General features: G+C 48.4%; 1 protein-coding gene across 6 annotated transcripts in view; it reads left to right on the top strand.

The window, feature by feature from the left end:
* Positions 1-25,422, top strand: part of EXOC6B (exocyst complex component 6B) — a 281,602-nt gene that overhangs the window by 139,508 nt on the left and 116,672 nt on the right. For all 6 annotated transcript variants that reach the window (XM_068149414.1, XM_068149412.1, XM_068149413.1 and 3 more), the window contains 2 exons: positions 23,896-23,979; positions 24,142-24,188. In XM_068149414.1, coding sequence (XP_068005515.1) covers positions 23,896-23,979; positions 24,142-24,188 — 131 coding nt within the window. The remainder of the gene's footprint in view (positions 1-23,895; positions 23,980-24,141; positions 24,189-25,422) is intronic.

Genomic DNA, 25,422 nt, shown 5'->3' with positions numbered 1-25,422 from the left:
CATGGTCTTGCGGCGGGGGCCAGGCACCTGTAAATCCTTCCTTCGGCAACCAAGGCGAAGTACAAAATCAAACAGGCGAGGAGACTTTTCCAGGAAACGCTGAACTTTCTCAGGAAGGGCAGAGGAGGGGGAAAGAAAGTGAAGGAAGGTCAGGTGGGGGTTAATTGAGAGTTGGACCTTGGCGTGGTGACGGCTCAGGGGAGGACAGGCTCTGCCGGGATGCTTTATGGGACCATTCATCCGCGATTCCTTTTCTTGTGAGAAACGGGGCACGGCGTCTTGAGGAAGAAATGGGCGTAGGGCAGGCTGTCAATATCTGCAGGCACGGAACAAAACAGCACAAGAGTGTATCTGTGCCTTCTGTGTGGAGTTGTACACATGGATGACCCTTCTTTGCTCGAGTAAGCCTCTCTGCTTTGGTCATTTGGGTTGTATGTCCCGCGAGGGTGCCTGGAAAAACAAGTCCTTGCCCTGCCTGTGGTTTCTGCGTGTAGCAAATACACCCTGAATGGCATCACAAAAGGCTTTTCAGGTGGAATCACTGTGTGGTTAGGGGTGGAAGAGATCGTGAAGGTCACCTGGTCCAACTGCCCTGCAGTCAGCAGGGACATCTTCAGCTAGAGCAGGCTGCTCTGAGCCCTGTCTGACCTGAGCTGGAGTGGTTCTGGCCGTGGGGCATTTACTCCGCTCTGGGCAGCCTAAGCCAGGGTCTCACCACCCTCGCTGTAAAACCTTTCTTCCTCCTCTCCAGTCTGAATCTCCTTTTAGTTTCAAACCATCACCACTTGTCCTGTCACAACAGGCCCTGCTAAAAAGTCTGTCCTCAGCTTACTGATGAGCCCCTGTAAGTACTGAAAGGCCACCAGAAGGTCTCCCTGGAGCCTTCTCCATGCTGAACAGCCCCAACTCCCTCAGCCTGGCCTCACAGCAGAGGGCTTCCAGCTCTCAGGTCATTGTTGTGGTCTCTGTCCCTGCTTCAATAGGTCCACCTCTGTCCTGTACAGATGGGTAACCACGTAACAACCTGGGTGTCCCAGTGGGAATCCTGGTAACATTAGACAAGTGTGTACTGTCCTTTTCCTAGGAGAATTGAACCAAAACTGGCTGGAACCAAGGATGTGGTGGGGTTTCAGATATCAATTCATCATCTAAAAGGGGTGAAGGAGGGGAGGCAGCAGCAGAGCCAGAACACACAACTCCTGGGGCCTGCCCTGGTCTCTGTGGTCAGTTGGCCATAGTCTGTGTGTAGGTTTAGCTGCTTGCAAGCACTAAACTCCACTTAGTGTCTGTTCAGCAGCGATGTGCTATTTAAGGACATTCATCTGCAGCGTGGTTAGGCTGTTGGTATCAGGTCTGTGTTTTCCTTGAGTTAATAGAAAAGGCTGTTGAAAATGGTAATATTATTATATAAAGAAGCAACAAGATGATTTCAGTGCAGTGATTTTGCCATTGCCTTTTTTTTTTTGGGTATCTTTTATGTTGTCTCTGACCAAAGTCTATGTAGTGCTTGAGCTGCTTTGATCGATATCCAAAATAAATTAGGAAAGGTGAGGTTTGGGCCAGATGGTTTATCTGCTAGATCATCTGAACAGCTGTTGGGTGCCTTGTATTCCAAGGCCAAGACATAGAATTGCTTTGCTTTACATAACACAAAATGAAAAGCACTTTTTGTTTCATGTTTCCCGTGAGCTGTAGCAAGGCAGAAAGAAAAGAGCCAACCAAGAGCAGAAAGGAATGTCGAAAAAACCCCAAAAGCCAAAAAAAGTCAAAGTGGTTTGCACAGAGGGTGCTTCCAAGAGGTTGTCTCAAAGGCAGCTGATGGTGATTTAAGCCACTTAGCACTGGCTGAAGCAGGAGCTTGTTGCCTGTTTGTACTCATTTAGGGTTTGCCTCAGCAAGGTGAGTTGTTATTTTTTTTAGCTTTATGCTAATTGGTTACCAATTACTTTGAGGTTCTTCACATGTTCATGAAGACACTGGTATCGACACTCCCAGCTCTTTGATCCCAGCTACAAAGGGGTCATTTTAGGGTAAAGAACAAGTGTCCAAAAAAAAAAGGGGGGGGGAAAGAAAAAGAGCAGATTCTGATGTAAATAGAGCCTTCAAAACCTCGCTGCCTCCAAGCTGCTGAAGCCTTTCTGGAGAACCCCAGAGCTGGATAATTTAGATAAATAGCAGCTGACAGGTATTTACTATAAATTTGTCCTATCTCAGCACTGACATTTTTATCTGCTGCCTTGCTTCTCCCCCAAGCCTCTCTAACCCTAAAGCTGCTTTGATGCACGAAACACATTAGCAAAGGTTAAAAAAAGAGAGAGAGAGAGAGAGAGAGAGAGAGAAGGCAAAGCAAGAAATGAAAGCCACCCACGTGATCAATGTAGAAGTGTCTTTAAATTCCTGTTCAAATGCAAACCTTGTGCACACCCTGTATCCACTGGGTGCATTCGCCTCTTTTAGTGAAGAATATGTTTTATATTAATGGTTGGATGGTCTTAAAGGTCTTTTCCAACCTCAGTGATCCTCTGATTCGATGATATCTCTTTAGCTGAGATATCAGCTGGCTCAGATCGTGCTGGCGTAGCACAGCCAACGCGACCTTGGGAGGAGAAACTGAGGTTTTGGTTTTGGTTATTGCTAAAATGGATATGTTTGCATGGCAAAAGCTGCAGAGAATTTCAGGGGCTTGGGGGCTCAAGGTGAGCTGGTTGGCTGAGGATGGGGAACACCACTGTGCATCTCCAAGCTGAGCAGATCCCATTTCAAGTGGGAGATGCCACACATCTATCGGGGGGGGGGATCACAGGGCCTCCTCCCAGCTCTCCACTTAAATAATATTTGGTGTAATTCCTCTTAGAAGTGTGCTGGCAGTTGTGCTGCCTGCATTAATCCTCCCTCTTCTGCGTTTGAGGGCTAATACATTGGCAGGCTGGTTGCTCATCTGCTTGCCTGTGGTGGCTGTGACGTTCCAGCCCCTTTCCCCACCTCTCCACGGGGGGACTCCAACATCCCCACCAAAATGTTTGTGCTTTGGGAACAGGGCAAACAATTGAGGTTCTTCTTTCAAGGGATGAGAAAGCCTCTTATAGGAACCACAATTCAAATAATAAGAGCTACCCAACCCTCTCTTTCATATGAAAAAACCCTCTCTTTTTTCTCTTTGTAGCACTAGTTGTTTCTTTCAGTTGATACTGAAACTCGAACTGTAGCATGGAAAGTTTGTGGTTTACTCCTATTTTTGAGATCAGGGCTGTAAAGTTTTCCCTTGGTGTCCTTGGGAACTTTAAACTCTTTTTTTTTTTTTTTTTGGGGGGGGGGGGGAAACAGTGGAAAAAATTTCCTTCTCGAAGTCTCTGGTAACTCCTTGTTCATCTCAGACACTTTGCAGCTTGTCCCATCGTTGTGTCCTGGCATATCTCACTGTCTGCTGACTTGGCTGACCCACTGGTGCCTGGTGGAGTTAGATAGCTATAAACACAGCCCTGAGATCATAGGGAAAGGCTGAGGGTGAGACACTTTGTGCACTGGATTGATAAGGACACAGGAAAAGCCATTAGAGTGAACTGGTGTCAGTGACCTGTGATAACCACTCTGTACTACGTGCTAATGGACCCTGGGTAGTGTGTCTGTCTGTCGGGGCAATAGATTTAACTTTTGTAATTGTCATATTGCTCTTTTAACCCTCTGACCTTATTACCCATGAGAAAACCACTTGGCTTCGATCAAAGAAGCAGCACAGAAATCAGTGTTCATTCTAAGCTGGCTAGATATGATCACAGGCAGCCTTGATTCTTAAAATATTCAGCTTGAAAAACAGACATGTGTGAGAGGGGAGGGAGGGCTGGGAGGGGTGGGGGGAAAGAGGGTTACTACAATAGCCCGGATGCAGACTTCTTGTCACCTGAGGTTAGGAGCAGCAGCTGAGCTTTCCCAGGGCTGTGCAGAGCTCTGCACAGTCACTGACTGACTGAGAATACAGATACTGTACCGTTAGTGCTGATTCCAGCCTGACTCACTCAATCCTGTGCCCTGATCTCGGTGGCTAACTCTGTCAGTTCTGAGCAGGGGAAGGATATCTTTAAATAGTGGGGGTTGAAAGGGACCTCTGGAGAGCATCTAGTCCAATCTCCCTGTTCAGGTAGGGTCACCTACTGCAGGTTGCCCAGCATCACAGTGTCCAGGTGGGTTTGGAATCTCTCCATGGAAGGAGACTCCAAAACCTCTCTGGGCAGCCTGCTTCAGGGCTCCAACACCCTCACAGCAAAGAATGTTCTTTTCCCATCACTGGGCACCGCTGAAGAGAGTCTGGCCCCATTCTCTTGCCCCCTGACCTTTAGCTCTTGCTGAGCAGTGATCAGATCCTCTCTAGGGCTGCTCTTCTCCAGGCTCAACAGCCCCAGGGCTCTCACAGAGATGCTCCAGGCCCCTCAGCATCTTTGTAGCCTGCACTGGACTCTCTTCAGCAGTTCTCTTTATCTCTTGAACTGGGGAGCCCAGAACTGCACACTGTATATTGCATATGTTCAGTATTTCATCAGATCCTTCCACATGGAAGGAACCTCTGAAGGTCTCTGGTCCAACCTCTTGCCCAAAGTAGGGGCAGCTCTTGAAATCAGATCAGGTTGCTCAGAGATTTATCCAGTGTGATTTTGAAAACCTCCAAGCACAACCTCAGGGCACTTATTCTGCTCCATTACATCTTTGCAGGTGTTGGAGGTGGTTGTTAGGTCTCCCTGAAGCAGACACTTTTCCAGACTGAACAAGCTCCATTAACCTCCTGCTGTGTGGGGCAAGTGTTTCAGCCCCAACCATCTTGGTGGCCTCCAGTGAACTCCCTCTGTTTTATGGGTGTCTTTCCTGCAGTTGGGAGGCCCCAAACTGGATGCAGGGTGTAGATAGAGTCTGCATGAGTGCTGTGTAGAGGGGGATAATTACTTCACTCAATCTACTGGCTTGGCTCCTGGTAATACAGCCCAGGAGGCTGTTGGCTGCCTCTGCTGCCAGGGCAGACAGCTGGCCCATGTTCAGCTTGCTGTCTGCCAAGGCTCTTGGTCCTTATCCACAGAGCTGCTCCCCAGGCAGTCAGTCCCCAGTCTGTGTTGTTGTGAGAGGTTCTTCCTTCCCAGGTGCAGTGCTTGGCATCCCTCCTTACTTATTTTCATCAGGTTCCTGTCAGTCTGTTCCTCCGGCATCTCAAGACTCTCTGGATTGTGGCCCTGCTCTAGAGTGTGTTGGCTTTTCCCCCCAGTTTGGTGTCATCTCCAAAGTGCATGAGATCATGCTCTGTTGCCTTCTCCAAGTCACTGCTAAAGATGTTAAGCAGGAGCCTGTTGTCATTCCCCACGTTACCAGCTCCCATGTAGGATACAACTCATTAATTATTACCCTGTGCAACTGTCCACCTCACTAATTATTTACCCACCCAGCTGAGACATCTGGATTTAGGTGCAGTATTGTGGAAGAGCGTGATAAAAGCCTTGCTGAAGCCAGTGACATCCATGGATTTCCCTTAATGCATAAATCCTGCCTTGCTATGATCGAAGGTAACCAGACCATTAGCATAACTTCTGCAGGTTAAATCTGTGCTGGTTCATCCTGTCTCCTCTGTACTGCTGGAAATGTGTCCCAGGAGGGCTGAATTCATGACTTCTGCAGGGACTGAAGTGAGGTTGAATATTCTGAAGTTTCCCAGATCACTTTTTCAACCTTTACTGCAATGTTTGTTGGAATGGATCTGGAGGAGGCTACAAAAACGATCTGAGGGCTGGAAGCCCTCTGCTGCGAAGACAGACTGAGAGAGCTGAGGAAGGGAAGGTTCCAGAGAGACCTTTGGTGGCCTTTCTGTACTGAAGAGGGGTTGATCAGAAAGCTGGGGACAGAGTTTTTAGCAGGGCTTGTTGTGACAGGACAAGGGGTGATGGTTTGAAATGAAGAGAGGCAGATTCTGACTACAGGGAGAAGGAAGAAATGCTTTACACTGAGGGTGGTGAGACCCTGGCCCTGGTGGCTTGGAGATGTGGTAGATGCCTCATCCCTGGAAACATTCTATGCAGGTTGGATGAGGCTCTGAGCAACCCATTGTAATATCAGGGAGTTTGGACTAGATGAGCTTTAAAGGTCCCTTCTAACCCAACCCATTCTATGATTATATGAAGAGCAGGACTGGCTTTGTTAGGAGATGCTCACCTTGAGTCGTGCAGAGTACAGGTCAGAAGGAGGACCCTGAAGAACAACACTGCTGCTAGTATTGTGTAAGTGTGGGAAGGCTCCTCCTGAGATTTGCTCTGTTCCCAGGCACTGGGGCTCAGGGGGGTCCCAGGAATTTTTGGAAAAGGCTTTAGCTGCTCCAGAGAACTTGGTGTTGGTTTCCAGAAGGAATGGTATCTCAAAAACAACAGTGATAGTGCTTTGCAGAGAGTTTCCCTGAAGAGTATTGAGCTGTCTAAGGTACAGAGGGAAATCTCTATTGAGCATTGCCACCCTTTTCTCACCCTCTGGGCACAGACTCATAAGAATTTATACTGGAGGAGACTCATGGAGGACTTCTGTGCAGCTTTACATTCCTGGATAAATTTGAAGTTACATCAGGGATCTCAGAGCCACATCTGGTTGAGTTTTGGGGGTATCCAAGGGTGAAGACTGTCCAGTCTCCCCTGTTTAATTTGAGTGCATCTTACTGCATTTGGTCTCTTGATTCTCCTTTTGCTGTGCATTTCCATGGGGATCCTTGACTTGTCTAGCCCTGTAATCCTGTATTAGGTTCCTCACCCTTCCTTTAACAGAGTAATGGTGAAGTCCCCATCCTTGGAGGAGTTTACAAGCTGTGTAGATGTGGTGCTGAGAGACATGGTTAAGTGGTGACCTGGCAGTGCCAGGTTGGACCAAATACCTTAAAGCTCTTTTCCATGCTAGACAATTCTGGTTCTGGGATTCCTCACCTTTCCTCACGTGTTCTCCATCTCCTTCAATCACTTTGGTGGCCACCACTGGTCCTGCTTCCATGTGTAGTACACCAGTATCTCTGCAGCTGCTCTTTGGCACAGCACATTTAAAGCCCTTTGATTGCAGCTGGATCGCAAGTGGTACTGTGCCACTGGGCTGCTGAGGATATTCAATACTTGGGACTTATTCTGGCTCCTGTGTGAGATGTGGAAGATAATGCAATGTAATACTAGACCCAGACCTGGTCTAGTTGGGGATGTCCCTGCTGACTGCAGGGAGGTCAGATTAGATGACCTTTGGAGGTTCCTTCCAGCCTGGGCCATTCTATGATTGTCCTGGTGAATCAGTTCCAGGTTTTTTTTGATTGTCCCCAAGATTGGAGGGAGAGCAGAGTCTCAGGAACACCTCTTAGAAGTGCAGGGCTTTGCCTCTGGGCTCCTCTTGCCTCCAGACTCCATGTGTGAAATTGAGAAAGCAAAAGTGAGGAGATATGCATGGAAGCAGTGTGATGAAATATGTTCTGTCCCTCTTAGCTTGTGCTGTTGATGTTTTGGTAACCCTGATCTCAAACTGGATGTCAGCAGAGTGTGTCAGGGTCATACGGGTGGTGGAGCCACCATCCCTGGAGGTGTTCAAAAAGGGATTGGATGTGACACTTGCAGCCATGGTTTAGTTGTCATGAGGTGTTAGGTAACAGGTTGGATTTGATGATCTCTGAGGTCTTTCCCAACCTGGTTGATTCTGTGGTATATTCAAGGCTAGGTTGGATGGGGCTCTGAACAACCTGATCTAGTCAAAGATGTCCCTGCTTACTGAAGGGAACTTAGGCTAGATGACCTTTAAAGGTCCCTTCCAACCCAAACCATTCTGTGATTCTATGATTCTGTAAGATGTGGACTCTCTGTGACTGCTGGAAAGAGAGGCATTAGGAAGATCCTTCAGCACGAGGACCATCGAGCCTCACGTGTTAGCGAAGTGTGTTTTGTGCATCAATTAACCCCGGGGGAATTATCATGTGCTGACCAGAAACTTCATCTTCACTTTAACTTACTCTTTGTCAAGGGGAGGCTGTGTTTGTGAGGGAGGAGGGGGCTGTAAAATAACAAGTCCCCCTGGCTTCTGCCTCTCGGAGAATGGCTTGGTGCACAGCTGTGGTGGCTGTTTTCCTGCTCTGGATGTTGTTTCTCATCTTAAAGGCCTATATGGAGTGTAGCTGGGAAATGATTGCCATCCTGTTTTCAATAAAACCTATTTTTTTATGCAGGGTCTTGAGCTGGCTGGACATTAATTCTTGATCTGTTTACAAATATTTGCACAGGAAAAGGGTGAGCAATGTCCAGGACGGGCCTGTGACGCATATACCCCCCTGTCTCAGCCCTTTGTTCAGGAAAATGTGGAAACAAGGCACTTGTACAATGAACAAATGCTGCCTGCGCATTCCGGGAGCTGCTTGCTGCGGGGCAGGCCCTGCTCTTGCAGTGGGAGGATGAGAAGCACCCAGACCACCAGCCCAACACACACAAAAAGGTGTTTCGACCTGAGATCAACAGCAGCTTGGGTTGTGTTTTGCGAGGGGTGGTGGAAAAAGCTCTGATTCAGGGGGTTGATAATTGCTGTACACAAAAGCAGGGGGATGTGTAACATGTTCAGAAGGGGAGAGCTGCCCTCAGAGAGGTTTGCCTTGGCTCTGCTCTCCTCAACCCCTTGGAATGAGGGGCTTGCCTTCTGAGAAAGGAGTCTCATCTCTTTTATCATTTGAAGCTGGTACCTGGAGGTCTAGGTGACTTCACAAATAAAGAAGTCTTCTTTTATGGCTTTACTCCCTCCAGCTTGCCCCAGCCATGGTTGTTACGTGGTCTTGAAGCGCTCGAGAATCCTTCAGGGTAAAAAAATTGTTGTGGATAACACAGCCTAGAAAGTTGTTCCTGTTCTTTCTTGCAATTGTGTCAGATGTTAAGCAAAGGACATGTGTGGAACTACAAAGCAAAGTCTTTGTTGTAGTACCAGCTTGGGTAGGTCACAGAGCATGTTTCCTACAGCTGCTGTTGGTTACAAAGCCTTGTGATTGTCTTTGTGCAGACCCTGTAGCCCAGCAGGTGCACACTGACTTCTACAGGTGCCCACACACACATTTGTTATTCCTCTATAGGGAAGCTGCTGCTGTTGTCCATCTCCACAGCATCACACAGAGTTTGGAGGGAATCTCTGGGGAGGACCTTGTCCAGCTCACCACAGAAGCAGGGTCTGCTTGGTGGGAGTTGCTTGAGGCCATGCCCAACTGGGACAAGAGAAGCAGACATAGACAAGAGAAAACAGCCTGAGGTTGTGCCAGGAGACATTTGGGTTGAACATGAGGAACAATTTCTTCCCTGAAAGGGTCATCAAGACATGGAACAGGCTGCCCAGGGCACCTCCCATGCCATGTAGATGGCCTGGTTTGTCAGTTGCTCCTTCTATTTTTTGTCATCTGTGTTTTGAGTAAAGGAATTGAAGGCAGATTTCACCCAAGAGACCCTCATGGGTGATGGGTAGGAACAAGAAGAGCTTTTCTTCTGCTCCAATGAGCTGTGTGCTGGTGCTTGTGTTTGCATCTCAGTGCAGTGTTGGCTTCTTATGTGTCTTCTGCAATTATTACACAGGTGTTGGTTTAGGTGAGTTGAGTTGAGAAATGGTCAAAGCAGAGGTCACACTGGCCTGCTCCTGTTTGGAGTTACTGTGCAGCATCCCACATCCCTGTTTGAATTCACTTTCTGTGGACCTTTGCACCATTTCCTCGTGGAAATATCCCATTTAGGGACTTATCAGAAGATCTTCTCAATGCTGAGCAATAGCTGAAGGGCAAGTGTCAAGAGGAGGGAACCAGACTCTTTCTCAGTCCTGTCCAGTGACAGAACAAGGGGCAACAGCTCCAAAGCTGAACGCAGGAGGTTCCAACTGAACACAGGGTTAACATTCTTTTCTGTGAGTGTTCTGGAGCCCTGAAGCAGGCTTCCCAGAGCGGTTGTGGAGTCTCCTTCTCTGGAGAGATTCCAAACCTGCCTGGGCATTGTGATCCTGGGCCACTTGCTCTAGCTGACTGTGCTTTAGAGGTCCCTTCTGAGTTAAGCTGTGCTGGGACTCTGTGGCATTAAGCAGGCTATAAAAATTGGGTGAGATTTATTGCAGACTGTATTCTTCTCAGCCCATCCTACCTCCTATTCTTCCACTTTCCTCTTCCCATGGCTCTTTTGCCTCCCTCCAGACCTATCCTTCATCTTCCTCAAGGACTCATTCACTCTTTTTAAGCTGAGTGTTGTGCTGTTCCCTCTCCCCCCCCACCCCCCTATTTAATTGATGGAAACCCTGACAAGAGCTGATTAGCTGTTGGGGATGCATCCTTCCTTGCAAAGCTTGTGACCGATTTCCACTGCTTCCTTCCTTCCTCGAGACCGGAGAGTGAGCTTTCTTCTATCAGCAGGCAGTTGCCTCCTGGAGGTTTTACACACAGTGGCCTCACATGGGAAGACTCTGTGGGCTTATCCTGAATCTGTTTTTTTCCCTGGCAGCTCATTCATTATAAAGTTTTAATGAATTTAAAATGCATTATGTAAAGAGCACGTGGTTCGAAACTGTCTCTCCTCATTTCAGCGCTGGGAAGTGTTGGGATGGGATTTGCTTTGCAGAGAGAGGGTGAGTTGAAAGCAAGCAGAGAAGAAAGGCATGTCCCCGGGTGCTTAACCTCGCAGGTCACCTGGGAACAGGAGGAGGTGGCCAAAAATGCAACCTGAAAATGTTTAGCTGCTGCCATTTCTAATGAGGAAATATCTGTCTGCATCATCGCTTTGTAACTTTTGAAACGTCGGACTCGGATAGGAGGAGGGGGGTGGGAGAGGGAGCTGCTCTGCTGCCTTTTCCAGAATGAGAAACACAGGCTACTTGTTCAGTCAATTCAGTTTAGGTCAAATGTAGTTATGAAAACCAGATGATTGCTGGTGATCAAGCTGTACTTTGACAAATATCCCATTGTTTGAGCATGCAGTGATTTCTTCGGAGCGTTACCCGGTGCGGGGCTTGGCCACCGCCTTCCTCCAGCTCGGAGCCTGTCAGCCAGCACAGGGCTGGGTGCTCCAGACCCAGGGACTTGGCTCCACAAGAGGAGGGGAGGGATTGCACAGAAAGAAAGGCAAAATGGTGGAGGTTTTCACTCTTGCTGTTAAAATCTGAGCTCACTTGGGGCTCTCAGAAGTGCTTGAAGTGATGCTTCCCATGTACACTCCATATCCTGCACTGCAGAGTAAAGGTGTAGTTGGGAAAGAGGAGGCTGAGGGGGGAGACCTCATTGTTCTTTACAGCTACTTGAAAGGGTGTTGTAGAGAGGCTGGTGCTGGTCTCTTTTCACAGTGATAGAACAAGAGGGAATGGCCTCAAGCTGTGACTGGGTAGGTTTAGGCTGGACAGCAAGAGTGGTCAGGCATTGGAATGTGCTGCCCAGGGAGGTGGTTGAGTCACCAGCCCTGGATGTGTTTAAAGCTGTTTTGGATGTGGTGCCTGGGGATATGATTTAGTGGTGACCCTTGCAGAGTAGGGTTAATGGCTGGACTTGGTGATCCTGAGGGTCTTTTCCAGCCTAAATGTTTCTGTGATTCTGGGGGATGCTGATATTTGAGAGAAGCTCTTTAATGTTGTTGTGTTTTAGAGTCACAGAATAGTTCGGGTGGGAAGTGGCCTTAAATTCCATCTAGTCCAACTCCCTGGCAGCAAGCAGGGACATCTTCTGCTACTTTGGGTTGCTCAGAGCCTCATCCAACCTGACCTGGAATGTTCCAGGGATGGGACATTTACAATATAGGCTCATTGGTGTGAGACAGGTGGATCAGGTGCTCAGGATGGCTGCAGATGGCTGGAAAGTCTAAAAGCAGAAGTGAGGTTGATAGAGAAAAGCCTTTTTGTGGTAAGGGAAGGTCTGTTGTGTGTCTGTCCTTGGAGCGGTTACAGGAAATATTCCATTAGACGCTGGGAGGACCAAAGGGTTGGATTTGTGTACGGCCCTGCTTGTTGGCATCGCTTTGAGAAATGTACACTGTTACTGGATGTATTTTGTCATCTGAAAACAAAATCAAAGCTGCTAAAAATACAGAGAGACCCTTTTTTGTTTGACTTCTTCTCAGTGTCACCGGTCCTCGGGCTACGAACGTGCGTTGGATCTTCTGTTGCGCTGCTACCACTCCAAGATAAACTTTTGGCTACCAATCGCAGGAGAAGATTAGACTTCCTAGCACATCTTAATTTGTACAGGGTTGCTTTCTGCTCCTCTGGAGCAGCATTAGCTCGGAGGAGCTGTGAAAGCTCGAGCTGTCATCTCAGCAAAGTTTAATGTCCTTCTCGCCTTTTACAGCTCCGCGTGCTCTGCGCTTCACTTCATTTGTCAGGCGCAGCAGCTCCAGCCCTGGAGTGCTGCTTCTTTCTCACTAGTAAAAAGTAAAAATTTAAAGACCAGGAAAAGCACCCCACCCCCCCCCCCCCCCAGGGAAATATTTTGAAGTATTTGAGCCTTTATGTTCCTCCTGGATGAACTTTTATCTCTTTTTAATATCGAGAAGTGGTTTGATAAATGCAAAGCCGCTGTTTTAAAAGCTTGGGCGTGTGTTCACTGTTTATTCAGGCAAACCAGCTCTCTGTCACCAGCATGGTGTGAGGTTGGATTGCATCTTGGACTGGGGCAGTGGTCCTTGGCTTGGTATGCTTTAAGGAGAAGCTGTGGTGCTTGCTTCTAGCTAAGGGAAATAACAAATCCAAAGGAGTAGTGGAGACTGGAAACCTTGCACTCCCCTGCTCTTGTTGAATGAGCCCAGCAGCTCTGAACTGATGACTGAGCAGTAGCAAATACACTGAACTTTTCTACTGCTATTAAAGGGAAAAGAAAACACATTTCTGGTTAACATGTAAACCTGTTAACCTGTGACTGAAGTGGAATGTGCATCCTGGATTGCTTGGAAGATTTACTGTGGCTACTTATCTGTCATGTTAGGAGAACTCTGGAAATCCCTGCGCTTTGCTGAAGTCCCCATAGTTAGCTTGTGCTGCTCTACAGCTGCTTGCAGAGGCTTCCCTTTCAGCTGAGGTGCCTTCAGCTGCACCATGTAGTAGCTCAGCCTAGGTGGTGAGGGAAATTATTGAGCAAAGAGGGGAAAAACACAACTGTGTAGAGCTAGAATTAATGCAGTCAACTGGTAAGTAAGGATTTCAGGTAGAAGGGAGATTGGATCTGGATGGATTCTGGTCAGCAGAGCCCTCCTGTTGAAGTGTGCTCCTTGCCCCCCTGAAGATGAATGTTTCCATTTGACCCATCAGCAGTTTTCTGGTGTGCCAAAGAGTTTTGTGTTTTGTCTCAGTCCTAAGTCTTGCCCAACAAACAGTTTAGTCTCAGGAAACCCAAGGGTCACAGAATCTGCTGCTGCGTTTGAAATCTCAGGTTCCTAATCTGAAACTTTGATCACGCCTGGGAAGAGAGGCAGGTCTCCATCCCACCCTCTGCACTTCTTGCCTTTGAGAAGGGGTGAGATTTTTGATTCCTCCCAGCACTGCATTTTGCAGCCTGACAGACCCCTGCAAAGGCTCTACTGGCTGCAGAAGTAAACTTTATTGGTGGGAGAGGGAGATCCACTGTGCAGATAGAGCCGAGTTGTTGATGCCGCCTTTGTCCTGTAGTTTTATGAGGAGAGGTTTTCTGTGTGTTCCATCCAGCCCTTTGAATTCTTTGAAGATAACAGCACCTGAGCCCAAATTTTCTGTGGTTAGCCATGGTGTGGGGGAGGCTTTGGTTGTGCTGCCATGACAGCCCCCAGATTTGGGACTTGGTTGAAGGTTTTTAGTGGCTTTTAGCTGCTCTGAGCCGTGCAGCATGAGTCACCTTTTCCAGCTTTGCCATCAAGGCTGGGTTTTTCTGAGACATAATAGGATGTTGTAAGCACTGCTTTCATCATCACAGAGTCACAGGAAGATCTGAGTTGGAAGGGACTTTAAAGATCATGTAATCCAACTCCCCTGCCATGGGCAAGGACACCTTGCACTGCTCAGACTCCTGTTTAAGGCCAGGCTGGACATTTTCAGAGATGGGACATCCAATCGGTTCCAGTGCCTCGCCACCCTCAGAGTGAAGAGTCTCTTCTTTCTCTCTGTTCTAGATCTCCCCCTTTTAGTTTCAAACCATCATCCCTTGTCCTGTTGCAGCAAGCCCTGCTAAAAAGTCTGTCCCCAGCTTTCTTAATGGCCACAGAGCATTCTCTTCTCAACCCCAACTCTCTCAGCCTGGCCTCACAGCAGAAGGCTTCCAGCCCTCGCATCATTGGCTTCTCTGGCCCCACTCCAACAGGTCCCTGTCTGTGCTGAGGACTCCAGAGCTGGCCCCAGCACTTCAGGTAGGGTCTCAGCAGAGCAGAGGGGCAGAATCCCTTCTCTCCACCTGCTGCCCACACTGCTGGGGATCAGCTCAGGACATCTTTGGCTACATTTCCCTCATTTTTAAAGCCTTGCTGTCTCTTCTGACCTCTAACCTGTGTTTTCTCTGACACTTAGACACAAGGTCTTACAGACACCAGAACTTTACATGGGCATGGGAAGCTCTGAGCAATGTGACCTAGTTGCAGATGTCTCTGCTGACTTAATGGGTTTGGACTAGATAACCTTTACCAACTCAGAGTATTCTACAATGCTGTGATCCAGATGGGTCCAGGTGATGCTCATCTCCATCCTTTTCATCTGCTGGCTTTAGCCAAGTACATTTCCTGCCAACTGCCAAGCTCTCTTGGGATGGAAACTCCTCTTGCTAGCATGGCTCCACTGTTTGTCATCCCAGGTCAGAAGCTGGGCAAAGCAGTAGTTAATTAAAGCTTTATTAGATGTAGTTGGTAGTGCTCTGAGAGGAGCCAGCCAAGCTAAGGCCACTACTAAAGGCTCTTTGTTAAGGTATTTAATAAATTAACACTCTGCTGCGGTGGGGAGGGTGAGAGGTGATTACAAAAGCCAGGCTCATTAATCAGCCTGTTTACCCTCTTCAAACACTCGGCCCTGTGGTTCCCTAATCTTCACCCACCAGATCTGCTGGGAGCTGTGCGGGCAGCAGGCGACCCGGGGACGGGAAGCGGCTCTGCAGGTCACGCCTGGGCCATGGTGTGACACAAACACGGCTTATGAGGGCCACCAGGCTGGTCATAGAGTCATAGAAGAGTCTGAGTTGGAAGGGACTTTGAAAGGTCATCTAGTCCAACACCTCTGCAGTCAGCAGGGTCATCCCCAACTAGAGCAGGTTGCTCACAGCCCCAGATAACCTGACTTGGGGTGGTTCCAAGGGCTGGGCAACTGCTACCTCTGTGGGAAACCTGGGCCAGTGTTTTTTGTCACCCTCATCATAAAAAATTTCTTCTTTCTCTCCAGTCTGAATCTCCCTCTCTTACTTTAAACCCGTAACCTCTTGTCCTGTCACCACAGGCCCTGCTGAAAAGTCTGTCCCCATCTTTCTTATCATCCCCTTTAAGTACTGAAAAGCCTGAACCCCTCATCAATCAAGGACTTCCCTTAGCACAGGTGCCCATCACGGGCTGTTGCCAACGCCATTTAGGTTCCCCAAAACACCACCACATCCCTCATCCCTACCCTGCTCATCTTGAGAGCTTACTGCTTTTACCAACCCCCCCTGGCCACGGCGGCGCTGGATGTGCTGCCAGGCTCCGACATTAGAGGGCATCTCCTCCTCACGCTTTTATCAGGTTTGATTTCTTTTTGGTGGTGGTGGTGGTGTGTTTTGTTTTAGTGCAGCTTAATCTGTGGGGGCTGTCTTTAAGGAAGAAAAAAAAAAAAGAAAGAAAAGGCAAATAGAGCAAGCAAATCGAGCATCTGACCTGCTGTGCAAATTAGCCATATGGTGAAGTGTAATATCCCGCTGACCCTCATTACCGTGCCCTAGGAAAGGCTCTCCCCTTTTCACAGGCGACCATATTAAAGTGGCCTTTTCAGCATTTTCTTCCATATAAAACTGTCTTCACTCCTGTGGCCAAGCAGTTAAAAGGGAACTCCAGCTGCAGCCAGGAGGGTGAAATTAAAGGCTTTACCCTCCTCTAAATGGAAAATAGATATTGCTTCCTATAGCCGGGGCTGGGGAACAATGCTGCGCCGCCGGCCCCGGCGCTGGGCCGGGGGGTGTAATGGCCTTATTTTCTGAGAGGAAGGAGCTCCAGTCCTTTGAGAGGGGAGGTGTTGGGCATCTATCCTGGAGAAGGGAGGGTGTGGGGGGGAAAGGGGGAAATCTTACCTGTTTTCTTCTATAGTTAACTATTTCATGGCCAAGTCAGTGGGAAGCTCTGCCAGAGCCTGCTGCAGGTCCTCCAAGTTTTCTTAGAACCAGCAGTGGCTCTTGTGCCCTTTTGCATGGGAGCTGAAGCCAGGTGCATCTTCACCCCAATTCTACCCCTCAAACCAGTGCATTGATACCTGTGTATTCCTTGTTTGCCTGACTGGGTTTGCTTGGGAGCTCACCTGAACTCCAAGTGCAATGCTTGGGGTGACAGGGAAGGTAATTTCCTCCCATCCTTCCCATCTCTGCCAGCATCATGTTGAACTGCCAGCATCATGTTGAACTAGTTGGTGGAGCAGGAGGAAGGTGTCTGCTGGACTCAGACTTCACACTTTGCTTTCTTCTTGCTTGCCTTTGTAATTTTGTGTTGCTTTCCAGCTTTGCTTTAACTGAACTTTCCACACTGATTATCAGAGAGAGGGAAGGGAGTGCTGGAGCTCTAAGAGACCCTTCTGAGTTGGCTTTCTGCTCTTGTGATTCTTGCTAGTTCTTGGTTTGAGTTTTGTTCAGCTGACTAGCTCATTATTTTGGTGCCATGTGAGCTCTGGAGCACTCTTTTGCTTTGGGATGGTCTTTGGTTGTGCTTCTTGGCTGCCTTCCACTTTGCTAGGTTTCAGTTGATTTGAGTACAAGTGCATTAAGTCAGGCGGTTCCTATCGGCATACTGCTGCTGGATACAAGCCCTGAAGTGTCAGAAACATGAAATTCACTTGAAAACTTGGGATTAAACAACTTCAAGAAGAAATGGGTTATGGCTTCCATCTAGGTTACAGATTGGGGTCATGGCTGGGTGGAGGAGAGATCAAATCCTGCCTTGGGCTGAGCTTGCAGGAAGGAGATGGCTCCGTGCCTGTGCCCATGGCCCTTTGAGTTGTAGGAGAAGATGCACAGCGTAGAGAGATGCTGGCCAGCAAAGCAGCACAGAAAATTGGTGAAGACATCTGCAAACCTGGGAGGGAGAGGCTGGCCTCAGCTCAGTGCTCTCTGCCCCCCACACCGCCTTCTGCTGAGCTTCATCTTCTTGTTGTCGGTATCGAGGTGGTGTTTACAGTCAACAGTGGCTCCACGGAGCTGAGCAGGAGCCTCCTTTTTGATCCTGATTCAGCAAAGTGCTTACATGCTCTGTGCTGAGCACCTGCACTCCTGTGCCTCCCTGGTTTTATTTGGGAATATTTACATTTACAGTTAAGCATCAGCTTAAGAGTTGGGACTTCTTTGTGTTTCATTAGTGGCTACTGGTGTTCTCTTGCCTTGAGAGACCTTCAGGGCATGTTGAGCTTCTTAGTACTGTGGAGGCTCATCTTGGTTTCTTTAAGTGCTTGACAATCTCCCCTGCTTAAACCAAACTCTCCCTTTTAGGTAATTTGGGGATAAAAAGTGGTTATTTGTAGGATTTCAGGACTTCTGCCCTGCTTTAGACGTGGTAGGTCCCATCCAAAGCGCAGCTCTGAGCTGTGGAACCATTAGGGTAGAGGTTGTATGTGTGGGCCGGGTTTTGGGTAAGCCCAGGAGACTCTGGGGTTACTAGAAGTGGGACTCAGGTTTGACTGATACGATGCCAAACATTATTTGGCTCTTTTAGGGAAATTTAAAATGAAACACTGTCTGTGGGGGCTGTTTGGGCCAGGTGAGGGGTGACACATCACAGCTCGGTGACATGGGGGACAAGGAGTATACTGTTTCTTGTTGAAATAAAACTGAGGTTGGCTTCAGTGCATGTAACCTTCCTGAAATGGTAGTTCTGGCCCTCCTTCCTCACAGAACATGACACATGGGAAATCACAGAATGGTTGGAAGTGACCTCTGGAGATCATCCAGTCCAATGCCCCCGCTAAACCCAGGGTCACCCACAGCAGACTGCCCAAGTATTGAATCTCTCCAGAGAAGGAGACTCCACTAACTCTCTGGGCAGCCTGCTCCAGGGCTCCAGCACCTTCACAGCAAAGAGCTTTTTCCTTCTGTTCAGATGGAATCTCCTGGGTTCCAGTTTGTGCCCACTGCTCCCTTGTCCTGTCACTGGGCACCATCAGAAAGAGCCTGGCACCCTTTAGATATTTACAGATGTTGATAAGATCCCCTCTCATCCTTCTCTTCTCAAGCCTAAACAGCCCCAGTTCTCTCAGCCTGTCTTCATAGCAGAGATGTTCAAGTCCTGCAGTCATCCTTGCAGCTCTCCCTTGGACTGTCTCCAGCAGATCCCCATCTCTCTTGAACTGGGGGAGCCCAGAGCTGTTGACAGGCATTAGCCTGCAGCACGCAGCTAGTGTGTTACCATTACCTGAAGCACGCAGGGAGCATTTCCCCTTCCAGCTACGAAGACATTTGGCAATCCAAAACATTGTCTCCACGTCCTGGATCCCAATTGTCTCATTTTACTGAGCATTTTAACAATTTGCTGAGCACTGCAGCAGCAGAAAAGGCACCACATGGTTTTCCCTGTGTAAGGCACAGCTCCTCCTGCTTTCAGTTCTCTGTTGCTCCTGAATTGGGAAACCTTTTTTTCTCCTTCTGTTGGTTTTAGGTAGTTTTGTTTTGTTTGGTTTGGTTTGGTTGTTGTTTTTTTCAGCTGTTGTTTGTGCATTCTTGCAATGATATTTTATTTTCCCTTATGTGGTGGTGTTCATCTACCATCTTAATTAGCTGCCTCTCATTGCCAGCTCTGTGAACTCTGAGGCTAATTTGAGAAGGAAAGTTCTGCCTGGTAATTTTAAAAATAAGAGGCATTATTGAGGGTTTTTCCTGGACCCATGGTTACAATAAATGTGCAGCTTGGAAGCATAGCTTTGGCTTCTTCCTGCTTGCTGAAAGACATTGAGAATTGGGTAAAACCTGGTCTCATTAAAACTGAAGAGATGAGCACGGAGTCATTTAGGTTGGAAAAAAAACCTTGAAGGTCATCCAGTCCAACCATTAACCCAGCAGTGCCAAGTCCACCACTGAACAATGTCCCTCAGCACCACGTTGCCACATCTTTTAAACCCCTCTAGGGATGGTGGCCCCACCACTGCCCTGGGCAGCCTGGTCCAGGCCCTGACAACCCTTTTGGGGAAGAAAAGGATTCTCATGTCCAACCTAAACCTCCCCTGGTGCAACTTGTTTCCTTTTGTCCCACATAGGAAAGGGATCTCTTTCTCCTCTCCCTTCGGTGGTAGTTAGTTTCCCCAAGTTATGGGTTGTGCTCACAGGAAACCCAGAAGCAGCAAGGATGCTGGCTGTGTATTGATGTGTATTAGCACTGTCTTGCTTCTGCAGAAGGTTGATGGTGAATCTGGAAGTCCATGAGAGGTTGGGAGTGGGAGTTACTCCTTTAAGTAGTCTTTCCCAAGTGGTCTTTGTTCTCAGACCTGCCCTGTGCTGCTTGAGATCTGCCTGCTCATCATGGACTTTGTTGAAAAAAGAGTGCTGCAGGTGCAGTGCATCTTCACTGAGTGAAAGAGCTGCTTTTGGGGGAAATGAAGAAGCTGAGCTCTTTCCCACCTAGGGGATGTGGAGAGCAGGAGAAGGGCACATGCTCACACAGCCCTGCTCCAAGCTTAGCTCACATAGAGATCAGCTCTGGGCTAGGATAAGGACAAATAGATCTAAGGGAGAAATTTTCATGCTGAGGGTGATGAAACACTGGCCTAGGTTCCCCAGAGAGGTGGTAGATGCCCCATCCCTGGCAATACTCCAGGTCAGGCTCTGAGCAGCCTGCTCTAGTTGCTGATGTCCCTGCTGACAGCAGAGGTTGGACTCCATGACTTTAAAGGTGCCTTCCAACCCAAACCATTTCAGGCCTCTGTGATTCCATGATTTTTATGGAAGCATTGGATGATGAAGATGTTCTTGAGCTTGGTGCCACATCATCCTGAAACACTTGGGGGACCTTGGAACACATCTTTTATCCAGCCAGTTCCCTGCCTGAGATGCTGATGTACCTGCACCTAGAAGTTCACTTCTAGTAGCTCCTACAAGATGCTGAGCCTGAGTTGCTTTGTGATGTTTTCAGAGTCATTTCTTTCAGCACCTTGTGTACAGCACATAAATTCCAAGATACTGTGCTGGAAAACTGGAGGTAAGGACGAGATTAGTTAAATGGGGGGGTGGTGGAATTCCAGGCTTGGGGCTGGGAGAAGAGAACATCAGCAAAGTGTCAGTAGTGTGTGGTGGTGCAGATGGGTGGCCTACAGAACATGGTGTCTCATGGGCTGTTGTGGGCACTTCTTGGTGTGGCTGATTTCTGCTGGTTAGGTTGGGTTTTGCTTTTTGGTTGTTGCTTTTTTACTCAACATACTAAATAGTAGAGTAAAGAAGAGCGCTGTTACCTGAAGACCCGAGAAGCTGGATAGCTTTGGACAGGTCCAGTGTGGGAAACTGGGTGGTCTAAGCTAAAACCACCACCAAGGGGAAGAAAGATTGCCCATATAATCCATGAGCAATGAGCAGATCTAGGGAGATGCTGAAGGAATGCAATTAAGGGGAAAGGATGAAATTCTGTGCAAGAAAAATGTGGACAGTGTCAGGAGAGAGATTTGTGTGGAGAAGCAGCTTTTTGTTGGAGTAGCCACTCGTGAGAGGGTCCCTAGTTCTTGGGGCAGTTAAAACAGGCTGGAAAGAAAGAAAATACATGAGGAGGGAGATGGTTTTGGCAGCTCTCTAAACCATAAATTTTAGGGAAACTGTTAAAATGTGAATATGGTCTACATTGTTTTGGGAATGGTTTCAAAGATCTTTGTTGTTCCTGCCTTTCTATTAAAGCCATTTGTTGGCTTGGAACAAGGAAGACCTGGCAACCAAAACCTGTGAGGCTGAAGGGGCTTTCCTACAAGGTTAAGAGGCAGGTTTATAGTAAATGCTTAGTGAAGTATCTCCAGCCCAGCTCTGATGACTTATGCTTCTTGTGTGTCTGTGTCCTTCTTGTGCTGAAAACTCCAGAGCTGGGCACAGAGCTCCTGTTTTGAGGACTGACAACCCCTTGGGTGAAAAAAAATTGTTCCTCTTGACCAGCTTAGAGCTCCCCTGGTGCAACCTGAAACACTTTGCTATTCTCCTGTGGCTTGACTCTTGGAAAAAGAGACTGACTCCCAGCTTCTTGTAACCTCCTTTGATATAGCTGTAGAGAGCCAGAAGGTGTCCCCTCAGCCTGCTTTTCCCCAGGCTAAACAACCCCACTTCCCACAGGCATTCTTCACAGGACTTGTGCTCTAGAATGCACCTGCATGGTCATAAGGCAGCTTTTGTTGATATTAGGGCCCTTGGGAAGGGCAGTGCTCTGTAGGGTGGCTCCTGGGCACATAGTTTCATAGTTTCATTCAGGGTTGGAAGGGACCACAAGGATCATCTAGTTCCAACCCCCCTGCCATGGGCAGGGACACCCCACACTAGATCAGGCTGGACAGAGCCTCATCCAGCCTGCTCTTAAACACCCCCAGGGACGGGGCCTCGACCACCTCCCTGGACAACCCATTCCAGGGTCTCACCACTCTCATGGTGAAGGCTGAGTAGAGGGGGAGGATCACCTCCCTTGCCCTGCTGGCCACATTTCTCCTGATGCAGCCCAGGATCTGATTGGCTTTGCGGGCTGCAAGTGCACACTGAGAGCTCCTGTTGAGCTTTTTGTCCACCAGCACCCCCAAGTCTCTCTCCTCAGGGCTGCTTTCCAGCCAGTGACTGCCCAGCCTGTATTTGTGCCTGGGATTGCCTCGACCCAGATGCAGGACCCTGCACTTGCTCTTATTGAACTTCATGAGGTTGGCTTGTGCCCACCTCTCCAGCCTGTCAAGGTCCCTCTGGATGGCCTCCCTTCCCTCCAGCATCAACAAGGCTCAAGTTTTGCTTAAGCCTGGAGCTGCAGCTCATAGAAGATTAGGGGCAAGTGAGGCTACAGCTCCTCAAGGGTTCATTGCAGACATTTCATAAGACCTCTTTAGTTGAGGCAGCCTGGTTGTGTAATGCCATAGTAGCAGGAGAATCATTAAATTACCATCAGGTTTGCCTTGTAATTAATTCATTTTTCTGTACTGGAGAAGGCTGAGGTCTGGAGCTCTGCTCAGGTGAGATTTGCTGTTGCTTGTTGTTTGTTTTGTGAATTCCAAATGAGAGCTTTCTCTTTCTTTCTTGTTTTTTTTTTGGGGGGGGGGGGGGGGGGGGGGTTGCTCAGAACAGTTCAAAGCAAGACTTTGTCCCTTTTCTGAAGTGTTTATAAGCCAATTTCAGACATAAAGCAGCGTGGGTGTGGAGGGGGGAGGGACAGGCAAGGATAAACCAGGAAGGTTTTACATAGCCTAGGGGACCGGGGCAGGAGGCGGACGGCTGAGCCTTGCAGCAGGTTGGTGGCATTTGAGGATCCTCATGGGCTTGGTGCCTGGGTGGGGATGCTCAGATGTAGCCTGGCTGGGTAAAACAAGCCACCTACAGATGAAGCCCTCAGAGGCACCAGTCAGGTGCACGGAGCGTGGGTGATGCCTGTGGAGGGGAGCTTGGATCTTCAGCTTCTGGGCTCTCCTTGTGGAGGCTCAGACCCACAATAAAGTTGGTAGAAAGTGAGCTCAAAATACTGTTGTGTTTTCCCCAGCCCTGCAGACCAGCCTGATGAACTGCTGTAATCCACAGAAGCACCTTTTGCTCAAGGTCCTTGATGTTTGTGGCTTTGCCATCACTCTGTACCCGTGAAGCAGTGGAACAGTTTCTGCCATTGTTTGTCCTGTCTTAATTTTGCCAATACTACAAACTGGTTGTTTCAGTGCCCCTACACCTAACTAACCAGGACAGAGTATTAGAACCTGAGGAAGTTTCAATTTGGATGGGACTTTCCATCTAGCCCAACCCCTCTCCAGTGAGCAGGGACATCTGCATCCAGATCAGGTTGCTCAGAGGCTTGTCCAGCCTGTCCTTGAATGTTTCCAGGGATGGGACATCCACCACCTCTACTAAACCAGGGCCTACCCAGAGCAGGATGCCTGGGATTGCAGTGTCCAGGTGGATTTGGAGACTCTACAACTTCTCTAGACAGCCTGCTCCAGGGCTCCAGCACCTTCACAGGGAAGAATTTGTTCCTCATGTTCAGATGGAACCTCCTGGGTTCCACTTTATGCCCACTGTCCCTTCTCCTGGCACTGGGCAGCACTGGTTGCATCCTCTTGTACCTGGCTCTTTAGCTATTGATCAGATCCCCTCTCAGGCTGCTCCTCTCCAGGCTCAACAGCCCCAGGGCTCTCAGCCTTTCCTCCTCACAGAGATGTTCCAATCCCCACAGCATTTTTGTAGCCTTCACTGGACTTTCTCCAGTAGTTCCCTGTCTGTCTTGAACTGGGGAGCCCAGATCTAAACCCAGTATTCCAGATGTGGTCTCACTGTGGCAGGGGAGATGGGGAGGAGAACCTCCCTTGACCTGCTGGTCACACTCTTCCTGATGCACCCCTGGATATCATTTGCCTTCTTGGCCATGAGGAAGCATCACTTACTCATGGTGAACTTCTTGTCCACCAGGACTTTTAGATCCTCCTCTGTGGAGCTCCTTTCCAGCAGGTCAACCCCTCACCTGTCGTGGTGCAGGACCCTCCACTTGCCCTTGCTGAACTTCAGGAGGATCCTCTCTGCCCCACTCCCAGGCCTGTCCAGGTTTTGAGTTAATCTTCTGTGTTTTCCAGGGTGCCCGTGAAACCTTTGAGAACTACTACAGGAAGCAGAGAAGAAAACAAGCCAGATTGGTCCTACAGCCTCCTTCAAACATGGTATGATGGTCCTCTACCTGCAGTGCTCAAGCTTGCTCTGCTGACTGAAGGAGCAGAGGGTTACCTCTGGTCATGCTGTTGCTGGTGGGTGGTCTCTAATTTATTTCCAGTTGCTCTCAGCCACCTTTGTTTTAATCTTTGCTGCCTTTTGCTTTGTTGCAGCATGAAACTTTAGATGGCTACAGGAAGTATTTTAATCAAATTGTAGGGTAAGTCTTCTTTTTATACATGTCCTGGCTAAATATGTCTAGGTTGTGTTGTTTAGGAGGGCAAAAAGAAAAGGAGAGGAGGGAATGTTGCTCTATTTGAGGATATTTTAGAGGAGAACAAGGGGAAAAAAAACCAACAAACCAAAACAGTTGGTTGGGGCTTTTAAAGTGTTCTTAGTCTGTGTTTTCTAGCACCCATGGACTTTGCTGTGTCACTTGTGGGAGCATGGAGGAACCTGCCAGCTCTTGTAGCAGCAAGTGCTTTTCTGGGGATTCTGAGGAGAAATGATGTCTGTGGACTGTGTGCATCCACGTGCCCCGCAGAGGAGATGAACAGGCCCTCTGCTTTAGTTAGTCCTTCTTATTTGTTAATTATCCTTTGATTATTTTCCTTCTAGAGGAGGTGATAGTTAAACCTCTGTTCCCACACTCTGAGTTCTCACTGCCCTCAAAGTAGACAGAAGTCTTCCAAGCTAGGTGATATGGTCCTGCTCTGATGCGGGGGTTGGACTTGAAGCTCTCCAGAGGTCCCTTCCAACCCCTAACATCCTGTGATCCTCTGAAGCTCCAGAGGAGGCTCTGCAACCCCTCATCTACCAAGCATAGGGTTTGATGATGAAACTTCATCAGCTGACAATAATAATTCCAAGGTCTAATTGCAGCCCTCACAAGTGTCATGTGTGCTGCTCACCTCCTGCAGCTCCCTGCCCCTGGGCTGCATTTCCCTGACGAAATGCAAAGGAGATTTTGTGTGCTGCTGCTTCAAACGTGTGGTGCCACCCTTGCTCTCAGTTGCTCCTTGGCCAGTACAGCTGATAACTGGAGACTGGATTTAACTGATGACCCCTGAATGGTTGTGACCATGTGGTCTATCTGTTTTTAAGAGAGTCTTTTATCAGCAGTTGCCATCTTTTCCCACCAGTTCAACTATTTTTTTCCTTGCAGTTATAGCATTTTTCCCCTGCAGTTACTATGTTTTCCCTGCAGCTGTAGTATCTTTCTCTGCACTTAAAGGTATTTCCCCCTGTTCTTACAGTATTTTCCCTGCAGTTCAAGTATTTTTCCTGGCAGCTAATGTGTTTTTCCCTGCAGTTCAAGTATTTTTCCTGGCAGCTAATGTGTTTTTCCCTGCAGTTCAAGTATTTTTCCTGACAGTTAATGTATTTTTCCTTACTTTCCTGGGAGCTCCAATGTTTTCCCTTCCAACTGCAATATTTTTCCCTGCAGTTGTAGT

This window comes from Melanerpes formicivorus, unplaced genomic scaffold (assembly GCF_026170545.1).
Source record: "Melanerpes formicivorus ecotype bairdi unplaced genomic scaffold, bMelFor1.0.p_v2 SCAF_18, whole genome shotgun sequence".
Taxonomy (NCBI): Eukaryota; Metazoa; Chordata; class Aves; order Piciformes; family Picidae; genus Melanerpes; species Melanerpes formicivorus.
The sequence above is the reverse complement of the archived record's forward strand: the minus strand, read 5'-3'. Positions and strand labels throughout refer to the sequence as shown.